This window comes from Crinia signifera, chromosome 1 (assembly GCF_055691185.1).
Source record: "Crinia signifera chromosome 1, ASM5569118v1, whole genome shotgun sequence".
NCBI classification, from domain to species: domain Eukaryota; kingdom Metazoa; phylum Chordata; class Amphibia; order Anura; family Myobatrachidae; genus Crinia; species Crinia signifera.
The window spans coordinates 464,968,210-464,986,311 of record NC_139217.1 but is presented as its reverse complement, the minus strand read 5'-3'; the positions used below and the strand labels follow the sequence as shown (position 1 = coordinate 464,986,311).

The following is an 18,102-nucleotide window of genomic DNA, read 5'->3' as shown; positions in this document are numbered from 1 at the left end:
ACAGTTCGTAATGGCTGCACCTGTGGAATGTGACAGTTAGTAATGACTGCACCTGTGGAATGCGACAGTTTGTAATGACTACACCTGTGGAATGTGACAGTTTGTAATGACTACACCTGTGGAATGCGACAGTTAGTAATGACTGCACCTGTGGAATGTGACAGTTAGTAATGACTACACCTGTGGAATGTGACAGTTACGACTACACCTGTGGAATGTGACAGTTAGTAATGACTACACCTGTGGAATGTGACAGTTAGTAATGACTGCACCTGTGGAATGTGACAGTTAGTAACGACTACACCTGAATTCTGCTAAAGTCAGTTGGGAGCGGTGGGGTTGTGTGTACACCTCCCTCCCCCAGTCTTGTCCCCGCTGATAGTGACTTACTCTGCATGAGCAGCCTCAGGCAGTCACTGTAGTGGTCCGGGAACTGGTAGCGCAGGATGGAGTTCCAGTGCTTGCAGAAGATATTAAATGGCATCAGCAGATCCTCCTCGGGCATCAGCCCGCACAGGGACAGCGCCAGGTGTACTGACTCCAGCAGCTTGCTCCGCTCCGACATGGAAGGTTTCGCAGAGTTCAGCCAGTGGTTCAGATCAAACTGCAGAGGAAGCGATAGGGTCAGGCAGCCGGACATCACTGCGACTGCCGGGGGAGTCAGGCTAGGCTGACTTATATTTGCAAATGGGTGGCACAATCGTTCGCTGGTTGGCAGAGAGATATGCACGGCGGCTGGGGGCGGGTATTTGCTCACCAGGTGGTTTGCGTTAGATGGCTCGCTAAGCAGCGAATATACCCTGCTTAGCGAGTCAAACAGAATCAGGCCCATTACGAGGAAGATAAGGCAGCCGGACATCACCGGAACACTAGGAGGCAGTGATAAGATAAGGCAGCCGGACATCACCGGAACACTAGGAGGCAGTGATAAGATAAGGCAGCCGGACATCACCGGAACACTAGGAGGCAGTGATAAGATAAGGCAGCCGGACATCACCAGAACACTAGGAGGCAGTGATAAGATAAGGCACCCAAATCACTGAGACACTATGACAAGGATTAGACACTAGGGGGAGGCTCTAGGATGTAGCACTAGGGGAGGGTTAGGATGTGGGGGGGGGGGGGGGTAGAGAGGGTTAGGATGCAGGGGGAGGGGTTAGGGCTAGGCTGCAGGGAGAGAGGGTTAGGCTGCAGGGGGAAGGGATAGGGTTAGGCTGCAGAGGAGGAGGGTTAGGCTGCAGGGGGAAGGGATAGGGTTAGGCTGCAGAGGAGGAGGGTTAGGATGCAGGGAGGAGGGTTAGGCTGCAGAGGAGGAGGGTTAGGATGCAGGTGGGGAGGGTTAGTGCTGGGCTGCAGGGGGGAGGGATAGGGTTAAGCTGCAGGGAGGTGGGTTAGGATGCAGGGGGGATGGTTAGGGTTAGGCTGCAGGGGGGAGGGATAGGGTTAGGCTGCAGGGAGGAGGGTTAGGCTGCAGGGGGGAGGGATAGGGTTAGGCTGCAGGGGGGAGGGATAGGCTACAGGGGGAGGATTAGGGTTAGGCTGCAGTGGGGAGGGATAGGCTGCAGGGGGAGGGATAAGGCTAGGCTGCAGAGGGAGGATTAGGGTTAGGCTGCAGTGGAGATGGATAAGGCTAGGCTGAAGGGGGAGGGTTAGGGTTAGGCTACATGGGGAGGGATAAGGCTAGGCTGCAGAGGGAGGATTAGGGTTAGGCTGCAGCGGGGAAGGTTAGGATGCAGGGGGGGGTAGGATTAAGATGTAGGGGGGGGTTAGGATTAGGATGCAGGGGGAGAGTTACGCTGCAGTGGGGAGGGTTAGGCTGCAGTGGGGAGGGTTAGGATGCAGGGGGGGGGGGTTAGGCTGCAGGGGGGGGGGTTAGGGTTAGGTTGCGGGGGAGTTAGGCTGCAGGGGGTAGAATTAGGGTTAGGTTGCAAGGGGAGGGTTAGGCTGCAGGGGGGGGGGGGGTTAGGCTGCAGGGGGAGGATTAGGCTGCAGGGGGGAGGGTTAGGCTGCAGGGGGGGGGTTAGGATGCAGGGGGGGATTAGGGTTAGGCTACATGGGGGGGGTTAGGCTGCAGGGGGAGGATTAGGCTGCAGGGGGGAGGATTAGGCTGCAGGGGGGAGGGTTAGGCTGCAGGGGGGGGGGGATTAGGGTTAGGCTACATGGGGGGGGGGGGGGGTCAGCCTGGAGGGGGAGGCTAGGATTAGGCACTTGGGGACGGTTTGGCATACTCGCTGCCAGAAGTCATTATCTAACCAACATAACATGTAAGTCACCTCCAGACCACGACGGGCGTTGAATCAGTGTCCGCATGCTGAATGTCATCATGGTCAATGTTGTCATTGCGCGCACGTTAACATGCCGAATGTCGACATAATGACCAAGTCGACATTCTCATGCCTGCATTATGAATGTGGACACCACACTCTGATCAATAGGTGTAAATCGGGCTGGGAACATTTGTTTTAAGGGCGCTTCATGTTTTGCCGGAGACGGAGACCCTTTATCACCCCACAAAACAACTGTCACTACTGCGTCCTGAGAGGCGGCCGACACCCCGCAGTGGCCTGGACCATGTGCACATTATATGCTATGGGTCTGGGGGATTACGGTTCCAAATTCTTTGAGAAAAAAGTGAAATAAGCCTTATAGTGCCCAAATGTAAACGTTAACCCAGAAATCCCGGAGTTTGGCCTCATCCCTTATGTAAGAGGGAACCGGCCACAGCATGACGCCCCCTTAACCCCACAGACCCATCAGATATACCATAACATCCAATACATCTGGGCGCCAGAAGTGCCGTTACGGAACCTGCCTTCGTTAGCAGCATGAAGATGACGTCATTGTTGTCCTCCGATATGGCCTCCACCACCTTCTCGTACAGGTGCACAAAGTCCCCGGGAGAGGCGGCCGGGGTGAAGTAAGGCGACAGCAGGTTGCACAGCCTCCGATTCTGCAGGATGGTCTGAAGTATTGGCCGGCACTCGGATTGCGTTCCGCTTATAAACACCTACGGTGACGGAGAAGCAAGAGGACATTATAGACTGGTGAAGAATAGAACATTTACCAGCATCTCCATTACAACCATCAGCTCTTCTCCAGCAAGGACACAATATGGTTATGTTTTGGTTGTTTTGGCTGTCATTGTTAATACAAACCTATTTTTATTTTTTGTCATACACCCAGCTTATACACCAGCCCAATGCCTCCCCGCAGGCCAGTTGACCTTGTGAATGGCGTTCCCGTTGATCCAATGCTTGTGTCTAACTTTAGTTATCGATGATTTAGACGCTGTCGACTATCTTTAGGCATCTAACTAGACGCGTTTGACCAAGAGTGGTCGGCCACATAATTATCAATCTAGAAGCGGTCTATCGGATACATATACCTGGTGCCACCTGGTTGCTTTGCTTTTAATGGGCAGCCAGATGCAGGCCGACCATTTTTAGGGTTGCAGGGATGCGTGTGACGCCTCGCAGCCGCCATGGCGTCCCCGCCCCAAAAAAGTCCAGACTCGACTGCATTGTCCGGACCACAGCGCCACCGACCCTGCAACAGACCATCATCTCCCCCCTCATCACCACGTCAACGCACAATGGAACTTGGTGTGAGAATAAGCAAAGGCTGCTGCATGGTAGCGCTGTGTGTACAGATTCAGTCAGTTCCACCCACATGTTCAAATGCCACAGTCACAGTGCAGACTAAAGGTGGCCATACACACACAGATTTATCTTCAGATCTGGCTGGTAGGAACAAAAACATGGTTATGGATGAGAGCAAATGACAGTTGACCATTTGTTTGGAAATGCTGGAAAACTGACAAACTGTCACTCATCCATAACCATGTTTTTGTTCCAACCAGCCAGATCTGAAGATAAATCTTGCTAGTGTATGGGCACCTTAAAAGGGGCATACACACAGGGAGATTTTAGCCAGTGTTCTAAGCCATCTGACTAGCTCATTTAGAATTTAAGCATGGATCGCTCCATATGTATGCCCCCAAGCGGCATCACCTGACTAGATCTTGACTACATATAGTGTGTGTATGTATGTGTGTGTATATATATATATATATATATATATATATATATATATATATATATATATATATATATATATATATATATATATATATATATATATATATATTACACACATCTAGACCGCTCTAGAACATCTCAGCATGTGTATGCAAATTAACAATCTAGTTTTGTCACCTTCAGTTGTTTTATTTGTGCAAATTAGATGCACATTTTGAGCGAAAAAGATGCTCTTGGTGCCACTTAGATGGGTGGAGAAGCGTACTTTTCCCTAAATATTGCGTCTCAGTCACATTATGGCCACATACATAGCAGTTTGCAGTGTACTGGAACTGGCAGAACATGTATTGTATGAAGACACGAATTAGGCATATAGAAACATAGCGGGGTTAATGGCAGTAGCCACATGTTTTTCACACGGATTTGCGACTAATTCGCACACACATGTTCAAGTACTGGCAGCTCCAGTGGTCAGTGCATTTTTGTCACTTTAGAAGTGCAAACAAGATGCAACATATGAAGAACCAAGATGCTTGGCGCAGCTGAATCGTAAGGCCTGCGGCTACTTGGCGAGATTAGAGAAAAGGAGTTTGAGGCCCAATCTCACTTGTATACAACATGACTTGGGAACACTTAAAAGGTGGATGTGACCTTCTCAGAGTAGACAGCTTCTCCAAGAGGCGTCTACACCCTTAGATGCAGATTACATTAAGAGCAGTATGAGCGGAATCACCCTACCATAACGGTAAGCCCGTGTTGCATTAAATCTGCTACTTTCTATAACAACTTGCTATAACTTTAACTAGAGATGTGCAGGCTCTGATTTTACTCTGATTTCAAAGCAGGATCTTATTGGCTATCCTAAATCACATGACAGTTGTTGACAGTTGATAGCCAATAAGATCCTGCTTTGAAATCAGAGTAAAATCAGAGCCTGCACATCTCTAATTTTAACCAGGGGAAGTCCTGAATATCTACCATCAGTTCCTGTGTCTCAGGCCACCTGTGGATCTATAGTAGGAATGGATGCACAGGTTTGAAAATGTGACAGTTAGTAATGACTACAGCTGTGCACCAACTAGGTGATCTGGGTCATGTGACAGTTAGTAATATCTACAGCTGTGCACCAGCTAGGTGATCTGGGACATGTGACAGTTAGTAATGACTACAGCTGTGCACCAGCTAGGTGATCTGTGACATGTAACAGTTAGTAATGACTACAGCTGTGCACCAGCTAGGTGATCTGGGACATGTGACAGTTAGTAATGACTACAGCTGTGCACAGCTAGGTGATCTGGGACATGTGACAGTTAGTAATGACTACAGCTGTGCACCAGCTAGGGGATCTGGGACATGTGACAGTTAGTAATATCTACAGCTGTGCACCAGCTAGGTGATCTGGGACATGTGACAGTTAGTAATGACTACAGCTGTGCACCAGCTAGGTGATCTGTGACATGTAACAGTAATGAAAACTGATTCCTAGTATACGCAAGTATACCTGACCAATAAAGCTGATTCTGATGAGACAGTTAGTAATTACTACAGCTGTGAACCAGCTAGGCGATATGTGGACCGGGTTTGGCCACCCCTGATATAGACCAGTGACACCCTTTGCGGTTCCTGTATTTTGGAGCCTTTTGGATGTGCATGACATTTACAGTTACAAACAAACTGACCCACCTGCCCCAATATTTCGATGCATGAGGTGAAGAACTGCCGGGAAGGGGGGTGACGCTGGGTTTCGTCGCACACAAACTCCACAATGGCAAAGAAGGTCCCGATCCCAATTTTCTGTATCTCCAGCGGGGACTGAACTTTATAGGCGTTCACCAGAGCCCTGTGTGCGAAGCCCAAACAGCAACAGGTTACATCAACTATAAAGGTCTCATACAGAACTCAGTCCTTGCACGTCCGAGTTACCCCAGATGAGGAACTTCCTGCATGGGAATTATTTAGCAGAGTACTGGGAACCTAGATCTGGAAACTCGCACATTATTGCTGCAGTCGCACCAAACAGCCCTTTTTGGCTTGCCAGGTCTCATGAGACTCCCTTGGGCGTCTTTCCTGCGTCTATTTTACCCAAAAATTTGACTAGGGTGCACCAGGAGACCATGATGTAGAAGTGGTAGATATTTGTTGGCATTCGTACGCTAGCCGGTGGCTTTAGAAGGCTCTATAAACAGTGAAATACCGTTACGTAGCGAGCCATCCAGAATGACCCCCACAGACTGAGATGCACACAATATACAAGTGTGATATAACATTACTCAGCAGAGTCCTCTTGTGCGTCCTAGTTACGGCTAAGACACAATTTCAGCAAAAAACAAAACACCCAACGTAGCAGAGTTGCACGGGCCCTGGCGGATCACTTGAGCTGGGAATCTTGAGCTGCATGGAGTTTTGAGACTTGGTTATGAAGCTTATGACGCTATAGTCATACTTAGGGTGACTGCAACAAAGTGGGACAAAAAGGGGTTGCTGAAGGGTACCATAGGAACAGGCCCCCCCCCCCCGAGAAGCCAGTGAACTTTTGGTGCCCTTAGAAGATGGGTAATTTTGTTGGGGCAGCTATCCTGGGCACGGACCACTGCCCTAAGGCAGATGCGGGGAGCTGGAGGGGTGGATTCAATACAAAACTCACAGCCAGGTCCTCTCCATAAATTAAATGTTGTAATCTAATAATTCTATGATAGCCTTGCAATACAGGGCTTTGTTGATGGACAGAAAACTGCCACAAGAATCATCTCCTGAAATATCTGTGCTGCTGTGAGCATTCAAATGGTCTGACTGTTCCTCTATCTCCGCTTACCAGTTTATGCAAATATTCCCACTGAACAATATAAACTTGATCAGCCGCATAGATTTAGAATACATGAAACGACAATACAAATCTTCCTGACGGATTTTGTGCTCATTGATCGGATATGACATTGTGTACAATGATAACTCACGTTATAAAGTTCTCCAGGTGGACGGCAGTTTCTATAATGTTTAGCTGGGTTGGTTGAGTGGACTCAGCCTGTAACTGCTTCATCTCTCTGCGCAGAATGTGAAGCTGCTGGCTCACGGATTCATCCATCTGCATGCCTTCAAACTACAGGAACACGTCTCATTAATAGATCGTTCAAAAAAGATGTTACAGTATCTGTACCCGAAAAACCATGACCTTTCTCCATAAAACACAAATTACTGTATAGAGAAAAGGGAGCACTAAGGCCTCCATACATTAGTCCGACCTGATTGTCCCGGCAGCTCCCCAGGAGGGATCACAAATGCGATGGCACTTCATGTGCCAAGTTTTGCATGTGATAAAAAAATTTTTTGGGGCCATTTCGCAACCATCCGGCTCTGGTAGCTCCCCCGCACGGCTCCTCACATCATGTCACTGCCCTGTCACATGCAGCCCTGTCCTCACTGACACATCACTCATCTCCTGATATACTCTGTGCTGCTGGGGACCCTGCTTCTCCCACTATATAACTCTCAGTCTGTGGCTTCCTGCTGCATCCATTCTCCTCCTCACATGATGTCACTGCCCCTGTCACATGCAGCCCTATCCTCACTGACACATCACTCATCTCCTGATATACTCTGTGCTGCTGGGGACCCTGCTCCTCTCACTATATAACTCTCAGTCTGTGGCTTCCTGCTGCCCCCATTCCCCCCTCACATCATGTCACTGCCCCTGTCACATGCAGCCCTGTCTTCACTGACACATCACTCATCTCCTGATATACTCTGTGCTGCTGGGGACCCTGCTCCTCCCACTATATAACTCTCAGTCTGTGGCTTCCTGCTGCCTCCATTCCCCTCCTCACATCATGTCACTGCCCCTGTCACATGCAGCCCTGTCCTCACTGACACATCACTCATCTCCTGATATACTCTGTGCTGCCGGGGACCCTGCTTCTCCCACTATATAACTCTCAGTCTGTGGCTTCCTGCTGCCTCCATTCTCCTCCTCACATCATGTCACTGCCCCTGTCACATGCAGCCCTGTCCTCACTGACACATCACTCATCTCCTGATATACTCTGTGCTGCAGAGGACCCTGCTCCTCCCACTATATAACTCTCAGTCTGTGGCTTCCTGCTGCCTCCATTCCCCTCCTCACATCATGTCCCTGCCCCTGTCACATGCAGCCCTGTCCTCACTGACACATCACTCATCTCCTGATATACTCTGTGCTGCTGGTGGAGTACAGACTTCCTCATTTGCCCGTCACCGATAGCAATACATGGCCAGAGGTACACGGACCGCTCACCTTGACCATCACCACGGCCGGTCCGCTGCAGGACTTATTTAGGTTGCTGCGACATTCCATTTTCATTTCGATCTGCTCCTCCCGGTTGACGTACAGTTTGGGGATTGTATCGAGCATCTCGCCATCTAAGGCCACTTGCTGGGACTCCCGCATGGAGGCCGTTCTGCCGCGGAAGCACAGGGACTGGTTAGCAACAAGGAACCACAAATGCAGTAACACAGTGATACAGTAACAGACGTCTCAGTATGGGGAGAGATGTCGCAACCACACAGTCAGTAATCAGCTTCTACTTGGCATTTTATAGAATGTACTGGATAAATCACACCTCCAATCTGATTGGTTGGTATGAACAACCGCTCTGCTTTTTTCATTGGTTGATACACCACTCCCTATGTGTAAACTTGTTGGCGGAAACAATGACCCCCCCACCACACACACACTCCCCCATCCCTGTGCACGGCGGCGAACGTGGGGTGGAGGACACCGCAGATGATGTCAGCAGCATTCCCTCCTAAAGGCCAGGGAACGCCTGCATTTTATTGGGGATGCCCAGGAAACGCATTACAACTACAAGTCCCAGCATGTCTGGTCAGCCACAGTATCTGTAGTTCTACACAACTGGGAAGCCCCAGACTGTCAAAGTCGGTAAACCATGATCATAAGGAAAACGATAGGTCATATTTGTTATTGTACGCCCAATACAGTAACCGTTGCTGTGGCACTACACATGCCAGCATGCCCAGCTGAGAGTTTACCGTTAGGGCAAGCTATGACAGCGGCAGGGCATGCTGGGATGACGGCAGTGTAGGAGCGTCACTCGTTGCCTACTCCGGATGCATATTACAGATGTAGCCACACCCATCGCGCCCACAGCATGGCCAACATGGCGTGCCGTGCCATGGGTGCAACTTAATACGCCAGGCTGTAACAAGTCACAGCCCTGTGTATTTTCAATGACGGCATGCTTACAACCAATTCCATGGGCACACTTGTCGCGCCAGCTTTGCAGTGACCACTGTACATCAATCGATTACAGAGGCCAGCGCTCTGAGCCGCAGACCAAACCCGTAATCCCTGTACCCGCCATGCCCACATTCACGGCTCTCACTTGGCGTGCTGCTGCAGGATGGTCAGATCTTTGTGTACCAGCTTCATGGCTTCCTGCGTGTTGATATAACAAGAAGAGGGTATGACTGGTACAGGTGGCTTCATGAGTTGCAGGGTGACGCCCGGGCAGGGGGGGTTGTGCTTCTTCAGGTTCTTTAAGATCCTCTCCTTGGCAGCTGGAAACATACAAAGAGTTCAATGAACGAATCTCAGATGGAAGGTTACGGTCAGAGACATCTAGAAGCATCTGTACTACGTGGGTGGTTCAACAATCCGGGCATGTGATAAAGTCTTGTCACTGAACCAGGCTTGGTGCACGGCCTGTGGTGGACGTGCTCGGCTAGCCGGATCGCTGCTCATCTTGGACGTCTGTCCTGCCGCTATCAATGGCCGTGCACCAAACCTGCATCCGTTACACGTTCTACTCTGTACACCGCAGCAAGTTGGCGATGGATTTCCGCTGCTGAAGTGCCCTATAGATACGGATATCTGATCACACTACCCACCTCAGTGTCTGACTATCATTACACCAGCCCGCGCCACTTCTGCAATTAATCCTGAATCAGGCCCACTATTGGGCCACATACATTGGTAGTGGTGCCTCCCTCCTTTCTGGTATGGGTGCCCACTGTGGCGATAGGGTGTGTAGTACGTTATCCATAGCATGCGCTATCACTGCCTGGTGATCACCAGATTATGGGGGTCTATGTACTAAGTCTTCGACTGAGATAAAGGGTTCAAAATAAAGTACCAGCCAATCCGCTCCTAACTGTCATATTTTTTTTTTTTTTTCAAACACAGCCTGTGACATGGCAGCTAGGATCTGATTGGCGGGGGTTCTTCATCTCTCGCCAAGGCTTTGTACATAGAGGTATAGAAGTACCACCACCGCGTCCACTGAGCGCACCGGCTGCTTCTTCCAATGTTGGCACCTCTGGCAGCAGGGAGCCATCGCCGGTCACCTGGACAACATCATTTATTATGGGGGTGCACTACCTGCTGCTGCGGACGTCTGCTCCTCAAAAGTCTTAGGGATACACTTACTAAAGAGCTGTTGCCCATAGCAACCAATCAGATTCTACTTAATATGTATTCCTTCTTGAAAATAAAAGCTAGAATCTGACTGGTTGCTAAGGGCAACACAACTACTTTCGTAAACCCGCACTTTAGTAAATATACCCCAACGTGTGCAGTGTTATAAAAGTCTAGCTGTGTATTGCCAGGGTACAAATCTGATCTCTGCCCCTCGGTAGCGCAGTGCGCTGTGCCCGTACTTGTCACCGGAGTGGGCGTGTCCACAGTGACCGCAGGAGTCAGCAGACTCGTGTCCATCTCCACCTTGATCTGAGTCCAGACATTCACAGTTTCCTGGATTTCATGTATGAGACGCTCCATGTTAATAAACTCCATCCAGAGACCCTACAGTGAGAGACCAGAGAGAGATAAAGTCTGCCCAGGACTGCAATATTGCTCAGTGTACTGATGTTTAATAGGCAGCTTTTAAACACATACTTTGTGCTGCTGAGCACCCTGCTCCTTCCACTACATCACAGTCTATGGCCCCTGTCACATGCAGCCCTGTCCTCACTGACACGTCACTCATCTCCTGATATACTCTGTGCTGCTGGGGAGCCTGCTCCTCCCACTATATAACTCTCAGTCTGTGGCTTCCTGCTGCCTCCATTCCCCTCCTCACATCAGGTCACTGCCCCTGTCACATGCATCCCTATCCTCACTGACACATCACTCATCTCCTGATATACTCTGTGCTGCTGGGGAGCCTGCTCCTCCCACTATATAACTCTCAGTCTGTGGCTTCCTGCTGCCCCCATTCCCCTCCTCACATCAGGTCACTGCCCCTGTCACATGCAGCCCTGTCCTCACTGACACATCCCTCATCTCCTGATATACTCTGTGCTGCTGGGGATCCTGCTCCTCCCACTATATAACTCTGGGGGTTATTCTAGTTCATTCTTTCTGACAAAATCCTTCTTAGATGGACAAAACCATGTGCACTGCAGGGGGGCAGATGTAACTTGTGCAGAGAGAATTAGATTTGGGTGGGGTTTTTCTTCAAAGTGAGATCTATATTGCAGTGTAAAATAAAGCAGTCAGTATTTTCCCTGCACAGAAACAAAATAACTCACCCAAATCTAATTCTATCTGCACATGTTAAATCTGCCCCCCTGCAGTGCACATGGTTTTGTCCATCTAAGAAGGATTTTGTCAGAAAGAATGAACTAGAATAAACCCCTCTCAGTCTGTGGCTTCCTGCTGCCTCCATTCCCCTCCTCACATCATGTAACTGCCCCTGTCACATGCAGCCCTATCCTCACTGACACATCACTCATCTCCTGATATACTCTGTGCTGCTGGGGACCCTGCTCCTCCCACTATATAACTCTCAGTCTGTGGCTTCCTGCTGCCTCCATTGCCCTCCTCACATCATGTAACTGCCCCTGTCACATGCAGCCCTGTGACATGCAGCCCTATCCTCACTGACACATCACCCATTTCCTGATATACTCTGTGCTGCTGGGGACCCTGCTCCTCCCACTATATAACTCTCAGTCTGTGGCTACCTGCTGCCTCTATTCCCCTCCTCACATCATGTCACTGCCCCTGTCACATGCAGCCCTCTCCTCACTGACACATCACTCATCTCCTGATATACTCTGTGCTGCTGAGGACCCTGCTCCTCCCACTATATAACTCTAAGTCTGTGATCCAGCTAATAAATATAGTACATAAACAAGCAGAGGATAAAGAGATGAAATGATACACAAACACTGACATAATTGGTCTCACCTGCTCATTGCGCATGATCTTAGCCAGCCGATGGGGGTCGTACTGCTTGGGGAGAGTTGGGATATACACATCTCCCTTCTTTAACTTGTCATCTTCCAGCCACACAATAAAAACATTAAATAACCTATAGGAAAAGACAAAACCTGTTCAGAAATAACTAGAGATGTGCAGGCTCTGATTTACTCTGATTTCAAAGCAGGATCTAATTGGCTATCAACTGTCAACAGCAGTCATGTGATTTGGGATAGCCAATAAGATTCTGCTTTGAAATCAGAGTAAATCAGAACCTGCACATCTCTCGAAATAATACGTAAAAATGGAATTCCCAGGCAGCCAATGGGTGTGGAGGGGGAGGAGCTAGATCATTTTTGCATGTAAATGTAAGTAGTCAATCTCCTGACTCTGCTCCACCACCATACATGTATGAGGGCCGCTCGGGGAGGATCAGGGCTGTGCTCGGCCATTCATGTGTTCGGGCGCCCAAACAAAGGAATGCCCGAACAGACGAACCAGAACAAAACCCACCTTTTGACTGTTGACCTTCCTATTGTCAACCTAATGCTTGTGTCGACCTTTTGTCCCTGCCAATCTTAGGCATGTCAACCTTTTTCATGTGTCGACCTAAGGCCAGACGACCTTAGGGTCGACCCAACGACCCATACCCGTTTTAGGCTCCAGGCCAGATATGCTTTTTTTTCCATTGCATCGTAAGTTCGGGGCTACTTCGAGCCTGCGATGACTGGTGCCCAGTGTAATAATCATACGATCATACGATGGTGAGCCAGTTCCGATGGGTTTTGGACATATTCGCTGGGCCATACACATCCATACGCACAGCGTGCACATTCATTCGCAAAGGTGGGAGCAGTCTGACTGAATGCTGACCGCTGCAAATTTGTGGATGTACAATCAGGTCTGAATTACCCCATTGGTTCACAGGAACAGTTGCATGGCGTGCCAAATGAGGCTACTTGGTGGGGGATAGGTGTAGTGTATGTGGACACATCCGTACTTCCGTCATGTGACAGGGGTTCATCATTCCACACTGATATGTCTAAGGTAGAAAGATGTGTTCACCTAGATCAGGCATGTCCAACGTTGGCCCTCCAGATGTTGTGAAACTACACATCCCAGCATGCTTTGCAACAGTTTTGCTATTAAAAAATGCTAAAACTATTGCAAAGCATGCTGGGATGTGTAGTTTTACAACATCTGGAGGGCCAACGTTGGACATGCCTGACCTAGATGAACAAACACAGGCGCTAGAGGAATGGGATGTGGAGCCACACCTGGGGGGGGGGGGGTGTCAGTCCAATATTAACAAATCGAAAAGAAAAAAGATGGTGGAGCGCTTATACTATATATATATAACACACATTAATCAATTGGGTATCACATTAAAATAAATACAAATTTATTAAATAAATATATGCTAACGACAATTAATTACCATTAATTATTCCTCTGTCCTTAGCAATAATTTTTATTCTGTGCATATTTTAATTGTCGTTAGCATATATTTATATTTATTTAATAAATTTGTATTTATTTTAATGTGATACCCAATTGATTAATGTGTGTTATCTCCTATATATTTGGCTACATCTGTCACTCAAAGTGGGTGTCTGTGTCTATAACGCTCTGTTCCTGGACTTTCCTCTTAATGTGTGATTGCCTTCATCTGTGCTGAACACCTTTCTGAGAAATTAACCTGTTTAAAACAGGTGATGGCAATCATACATTAAGGGGAAGTCTAGAAACAGAGCATTGTGTCCCTCCTGGAGAGGGTCATGTTGGGAGGTATGTGACAGAGAACCAGCCCAGTGAGCCCACAGACAGTGCCAGACACCCACTGCCTTCCCATGTTGCCCAGCACTGCTAATCCACAGCCACCAGGTGAGCGCCCCCCTCCCGCGATTTGCGGCAAAACCTCCCCCCCCGCGCGCCCCCCCCTCCCGCGATTCGCGGCAAAAACACCCGCTCCCCCGCGAACCCCCCTTACCGCGATTCGCAGCAAAAACACCCCTGCGACCCCCCCTCCCGCGATTCGCTGCAAAAAGAAACCCCCCACGACCCCTCCCGCAATTCGCGGCATAACCACCACCCTGCGACCCCCCCCTCCCGCGAATCGCGGCAAACCCTCCCCCGTGACCCCCCCCCCCCCGATTTGCGGAAAAAACACCCCCCCGCGACCTCCCTCCCGCGATTCGCGGCAAAAAGAACCCCCCCCGCGACCCCCCCTTGCACGATTGGCGGCACCCCCCTGCGACCCCCCTCCCGCGATTCGCGGCACCCCCCCCCCGCAATTCGCAGCAGCCCCAGGATTAAATGGCACATGCAAAACACTGACATGGCTATGGTCGACAATGAAAAAGGTTGACATGAGTTTTTGAAGATTTATTTTTAATTTTTTTAATTTTTTCATATTTATTGTCATCTGTCAACATGGACACCAATGAAGTGGCACACTTATGTCAACATTTACATGTGTTGACCTTTCTGTGTTGATTTTTTCTTGTGGCGATTCGCGTCACACCCCCCCGCAACCCCCCCTCCCGCGATTCGCGGCACCCCCCGCGCCCCCCCCCCTCCCGCAATTCACGGCAACCCCCCACCGGAACCACTGTGAACCCCGCCCTTCCCGCGATTCGCGGCACCCACCCCCGCGACCCCCCCTCCCGCAAATTGCGGCACCCCCCGCGATTCGCGGCAGCCCCAGGATTAAATGGCACATGCAAAACACTGGCACGGCTATGGTCGACAATGAAAAAGGTTGACATGAGTTTTTGAAGATTTATTTCATTTTTTTAATGTTTTCATATTCATTGTCATGTGTCAATGAAGTGGCACACTTATGTCAACATTTACATGTGTTGACCTTTCTGTGTTGATTTTTTCTTGTGGCGATTCGCGTCACACCCCCCGCAACCCCCCCTCCCGCGATTCGCGGCACCCCCCGTGACCCCCCACCTCCCGCAATTCGCGGCAACCCCCCACCGGAACCCCTGTGAACCCCACCCTCCCGCGATTCGCGGCACCCAACCCCGCGCCCCCCCCCCTCCCGCAATTCGCGGCACCCCCCGTGATTCGCGGCAGCTCCAGAATTAAATTGCACATGGAAAACACTGACATGGCTATGGTCGACAATGAAAAAGGTTGACATGAGTTTTTGAAGGTTTTTTTTTCATTTTTTGAATATTTTCATATTCATTCTCATGTGTCGACATGGACACCAATGAAGTGCCACACTTATGTCAACATTTATATGTGTTGACCTTTCTGTGTTGATTTTTTCTTGTGGCGATTTGCGTCACACCCCCCCCCCCCCCACAACCCCCCCCTCCCGTGATTCACGGCACACCCCCGCGACCCCCCCTCCCATGATTCGCCGCAACCCCCGCCCCGTAACCCCCCCTCCCGCGATTCGCGGCACCCAACCCCGCGACCCCCCCTCCCGCAATTCGCGGCACCCCCCCGCGATTCGCAGCAGCTCCAGAATTAAATTGCACATGGAAAACACTGACATGGCTATGGTCGACAATGAAAAAGGTTGACATGAGTTCTTGAAGTTTTTTTTTTCATTTTTTGAATGTTTTCATATTCATTCTCATGTGTCGACATGGACACCAATGAAGTGCCACACTTATGTCAACATTTACATGTGTTGACCTTTCTGTGTTGATTTTTTCTTGTGGCGATTCGCGTCACACTCCCCCCCCCCCCCCCCCCCCCGCAACCCCCACTCCCGCGATTCACGGCACACACACACACCCCCGCAATTCTCGGCACCCCACCCCGTGACCCCCCCTCCCGTGATTCACGGCACACCCCCGCGACCCCCCCTACCATGATTCGCCGCAACCCCCGCCCCCGTAACCCCCCTCCCGCGATTTGCGGCAACCCACCCCGCGACCCCCCTCCCGCGATTCTCTGCAATCCCTCCCCTCCCGCGATTCGCAGCATCTACCCCCCCACAACCCCCCCTCCTGCAATTCGCGGCACCCCCCGCAACCCCCCCTCCTGCAATTCGCGGCACCCTCCGCGACCCCCCCTCCCGCGATTCGCGGACACCTAAGTTGCAATACAAGGCATCTTTCATACAATTCTAACCATATTTCTCATATACAAACGTTCACAAATTAAGGGGGCGCAGCCCCTTACGACGGTGTGAAGAGCGCCCGTAGGGCGCGATGAATCACCTAGTCTCATATATATTTGGCTACATCTGTCACTCAAAGTGTGCCTGAAGCTGTAACGCTGGGTGGAGCCTCTGACTCACATGACTGACTCACACGACAGAGAACCAGCCCAGTGAGCCCACAGTGCCAGACTGCCAGGGTCTGCCTCTCTATGTTACACAGCAAAGACACAGCTACTCACCAGACACACCAGGTGAGCGCCCCACACCTCCATACCTCCCAACATGACCCTCTCCAGGAGGGACAGAATGCTCTGTTTGTGGACTTCCATCTTAATTTATGATTGTCATCACCTGTTTTAAACAGGGTAATTGATAAGAAAGGTGTTTAAGCACAGGTGATGTTAATCCATAAATTAAGAAGAAAGTCCAGAAACACACTAATGTGTCCCTCCTCCCCCCCCATTCACGGCAACCCCACGATTAAATGGCACATGCAAAACACTGACATGGCTATGGTCGACAATGAAAAAGGTTGACATGAGTTTTTGAAGATTTATTTTTCACTTTTTCAGTGTTTTCATATTCATTCTCATGTGTCGACATGGGCACCAATGAAGTGCCACACTTATGTCAACATTTACATGTGTTGACCTTTCTGTGTTGATTTTTTCTTGTGGCGATTCGCGGCACCCCCCAGCGACTCCCCTCCCGCGATTCACAGCACACCCCCCCAATTCGCGGCGACTCCCGCGATTTGCGGCCCCACCCCGTGACACACCACCTCCTGCGATTCGTGGCACCCCGCGACCCCCCCTCCCACGATTTGTGCCAACCCCCTAGGCCCCCCCTTCCTCGCGGTACCCCCCACCCCCCGCGACCCCCCCTACCGCGATTCCTCCCCCCTGTCATTGCAGCAACCCCCCGCCCCTGCGACCCACCCTCCCACGATTCACTGCAAACCCCCGCACCCCCTCTCCCACGATTCGCGGCACCCACGCACACCCCCCCCCCCCGCGACCCCCCCTCCCGCAATTCACGGCATCCACCCACGACCCCTCCTCCCGTGATTCGCGGACACACCTCACCTCCTCCCCCCCCCCTCCCCCGCTCGCGATTCACGGCAACCCCAGGATTAAATGGCACATGCAAAACACTGACACGGCTATGGTCGACAATGAAAAAGGTTGACATGAGTTTTTGAAGATTTATTTTTCTTTTTTGAATGTTTTCATATTCATTCTCATGTGTCGACATGGACACCAATGAAGTGTCACACTTATGTCAACATTTACATGTGTTGACCTTTCTGTGTTGATTTTTTCTTGTAGCAATTTTTTTACAGTGACAATTATGTGCACGTCAACCTACACATCATCAACCAATTCTTTGTATAATATATAACACCTGTTCTGTTTTACTGTAGGTGTTTTAAGTCAGATCTTTTACTGCTACTATTACTGTTTATGTAAATGCATTCTGAATGACAGCAACATCCTACCATCCTTCTACAAGAATATATAACCAACTAGGTGATTTATCGCGCCCCGTGCCCCCCCCCCCCCGCAATTCATGGACCCCCCGCGCACCCCCCCCCACGATTCACGCCCCCTCCCACGATTCACGTCACCCCCCGCACACACCCCCCTCCCGCAATTCGCAACCCCCCCTCCCGCAATTCACGCCCCCTCCCACGCTTTGCAGACCCCCGCCCTCTCCCGCGATCCGCGGACACCTGCGCCCCC

At 50.4% G+C, this 18,102-nt stretch overlaps 1 protein-coding gene across 1 annotated transcript in view; it reads right to left on the bottom strand.

Moving 5' to 3' along the window:
* The window catches only part of EPG5 (ectopic P-granules 5 autophagy tethering factor), a 99,500-nt gene that overhangs the window by 22,248 nt on the left and 59,150 nt on the right, over positions 1-18,102 (bottom strand). Inside the window, exons 24-31 of the mRNA XM_083155341.1 lie at positions 12,220-12,343; positions 10,686-10,830; positions 9,413-9,587; positions 8,305-8,467; positions 6,992-7,134; positions 5,721-5,877; positions 2,813-3,007; positions 391-604 (exon numbers count right to left, since the gene is read on the bottom strand). Coding sequence (XP_083011467.1) covers positions 391-604; positions 2,813-3,007; positions 5,721-5,877; positions 6,992-7,134; positions 8,305-8,467; positions 9,413-9,587; positions 10,686-10,830; positions 12,220-12,343 — 1,316 coding nt within the window. The remainder of the gene's footprint in view (positions 1-390; positions 605-2,812; positions 3,008-5,720; positions 5,878-6,991; positions 7,135-8,304; positions 8,468-9,412; positions 9,588-10,685; positions 10,831-12,219; positions 12,344-18,102) is intronic.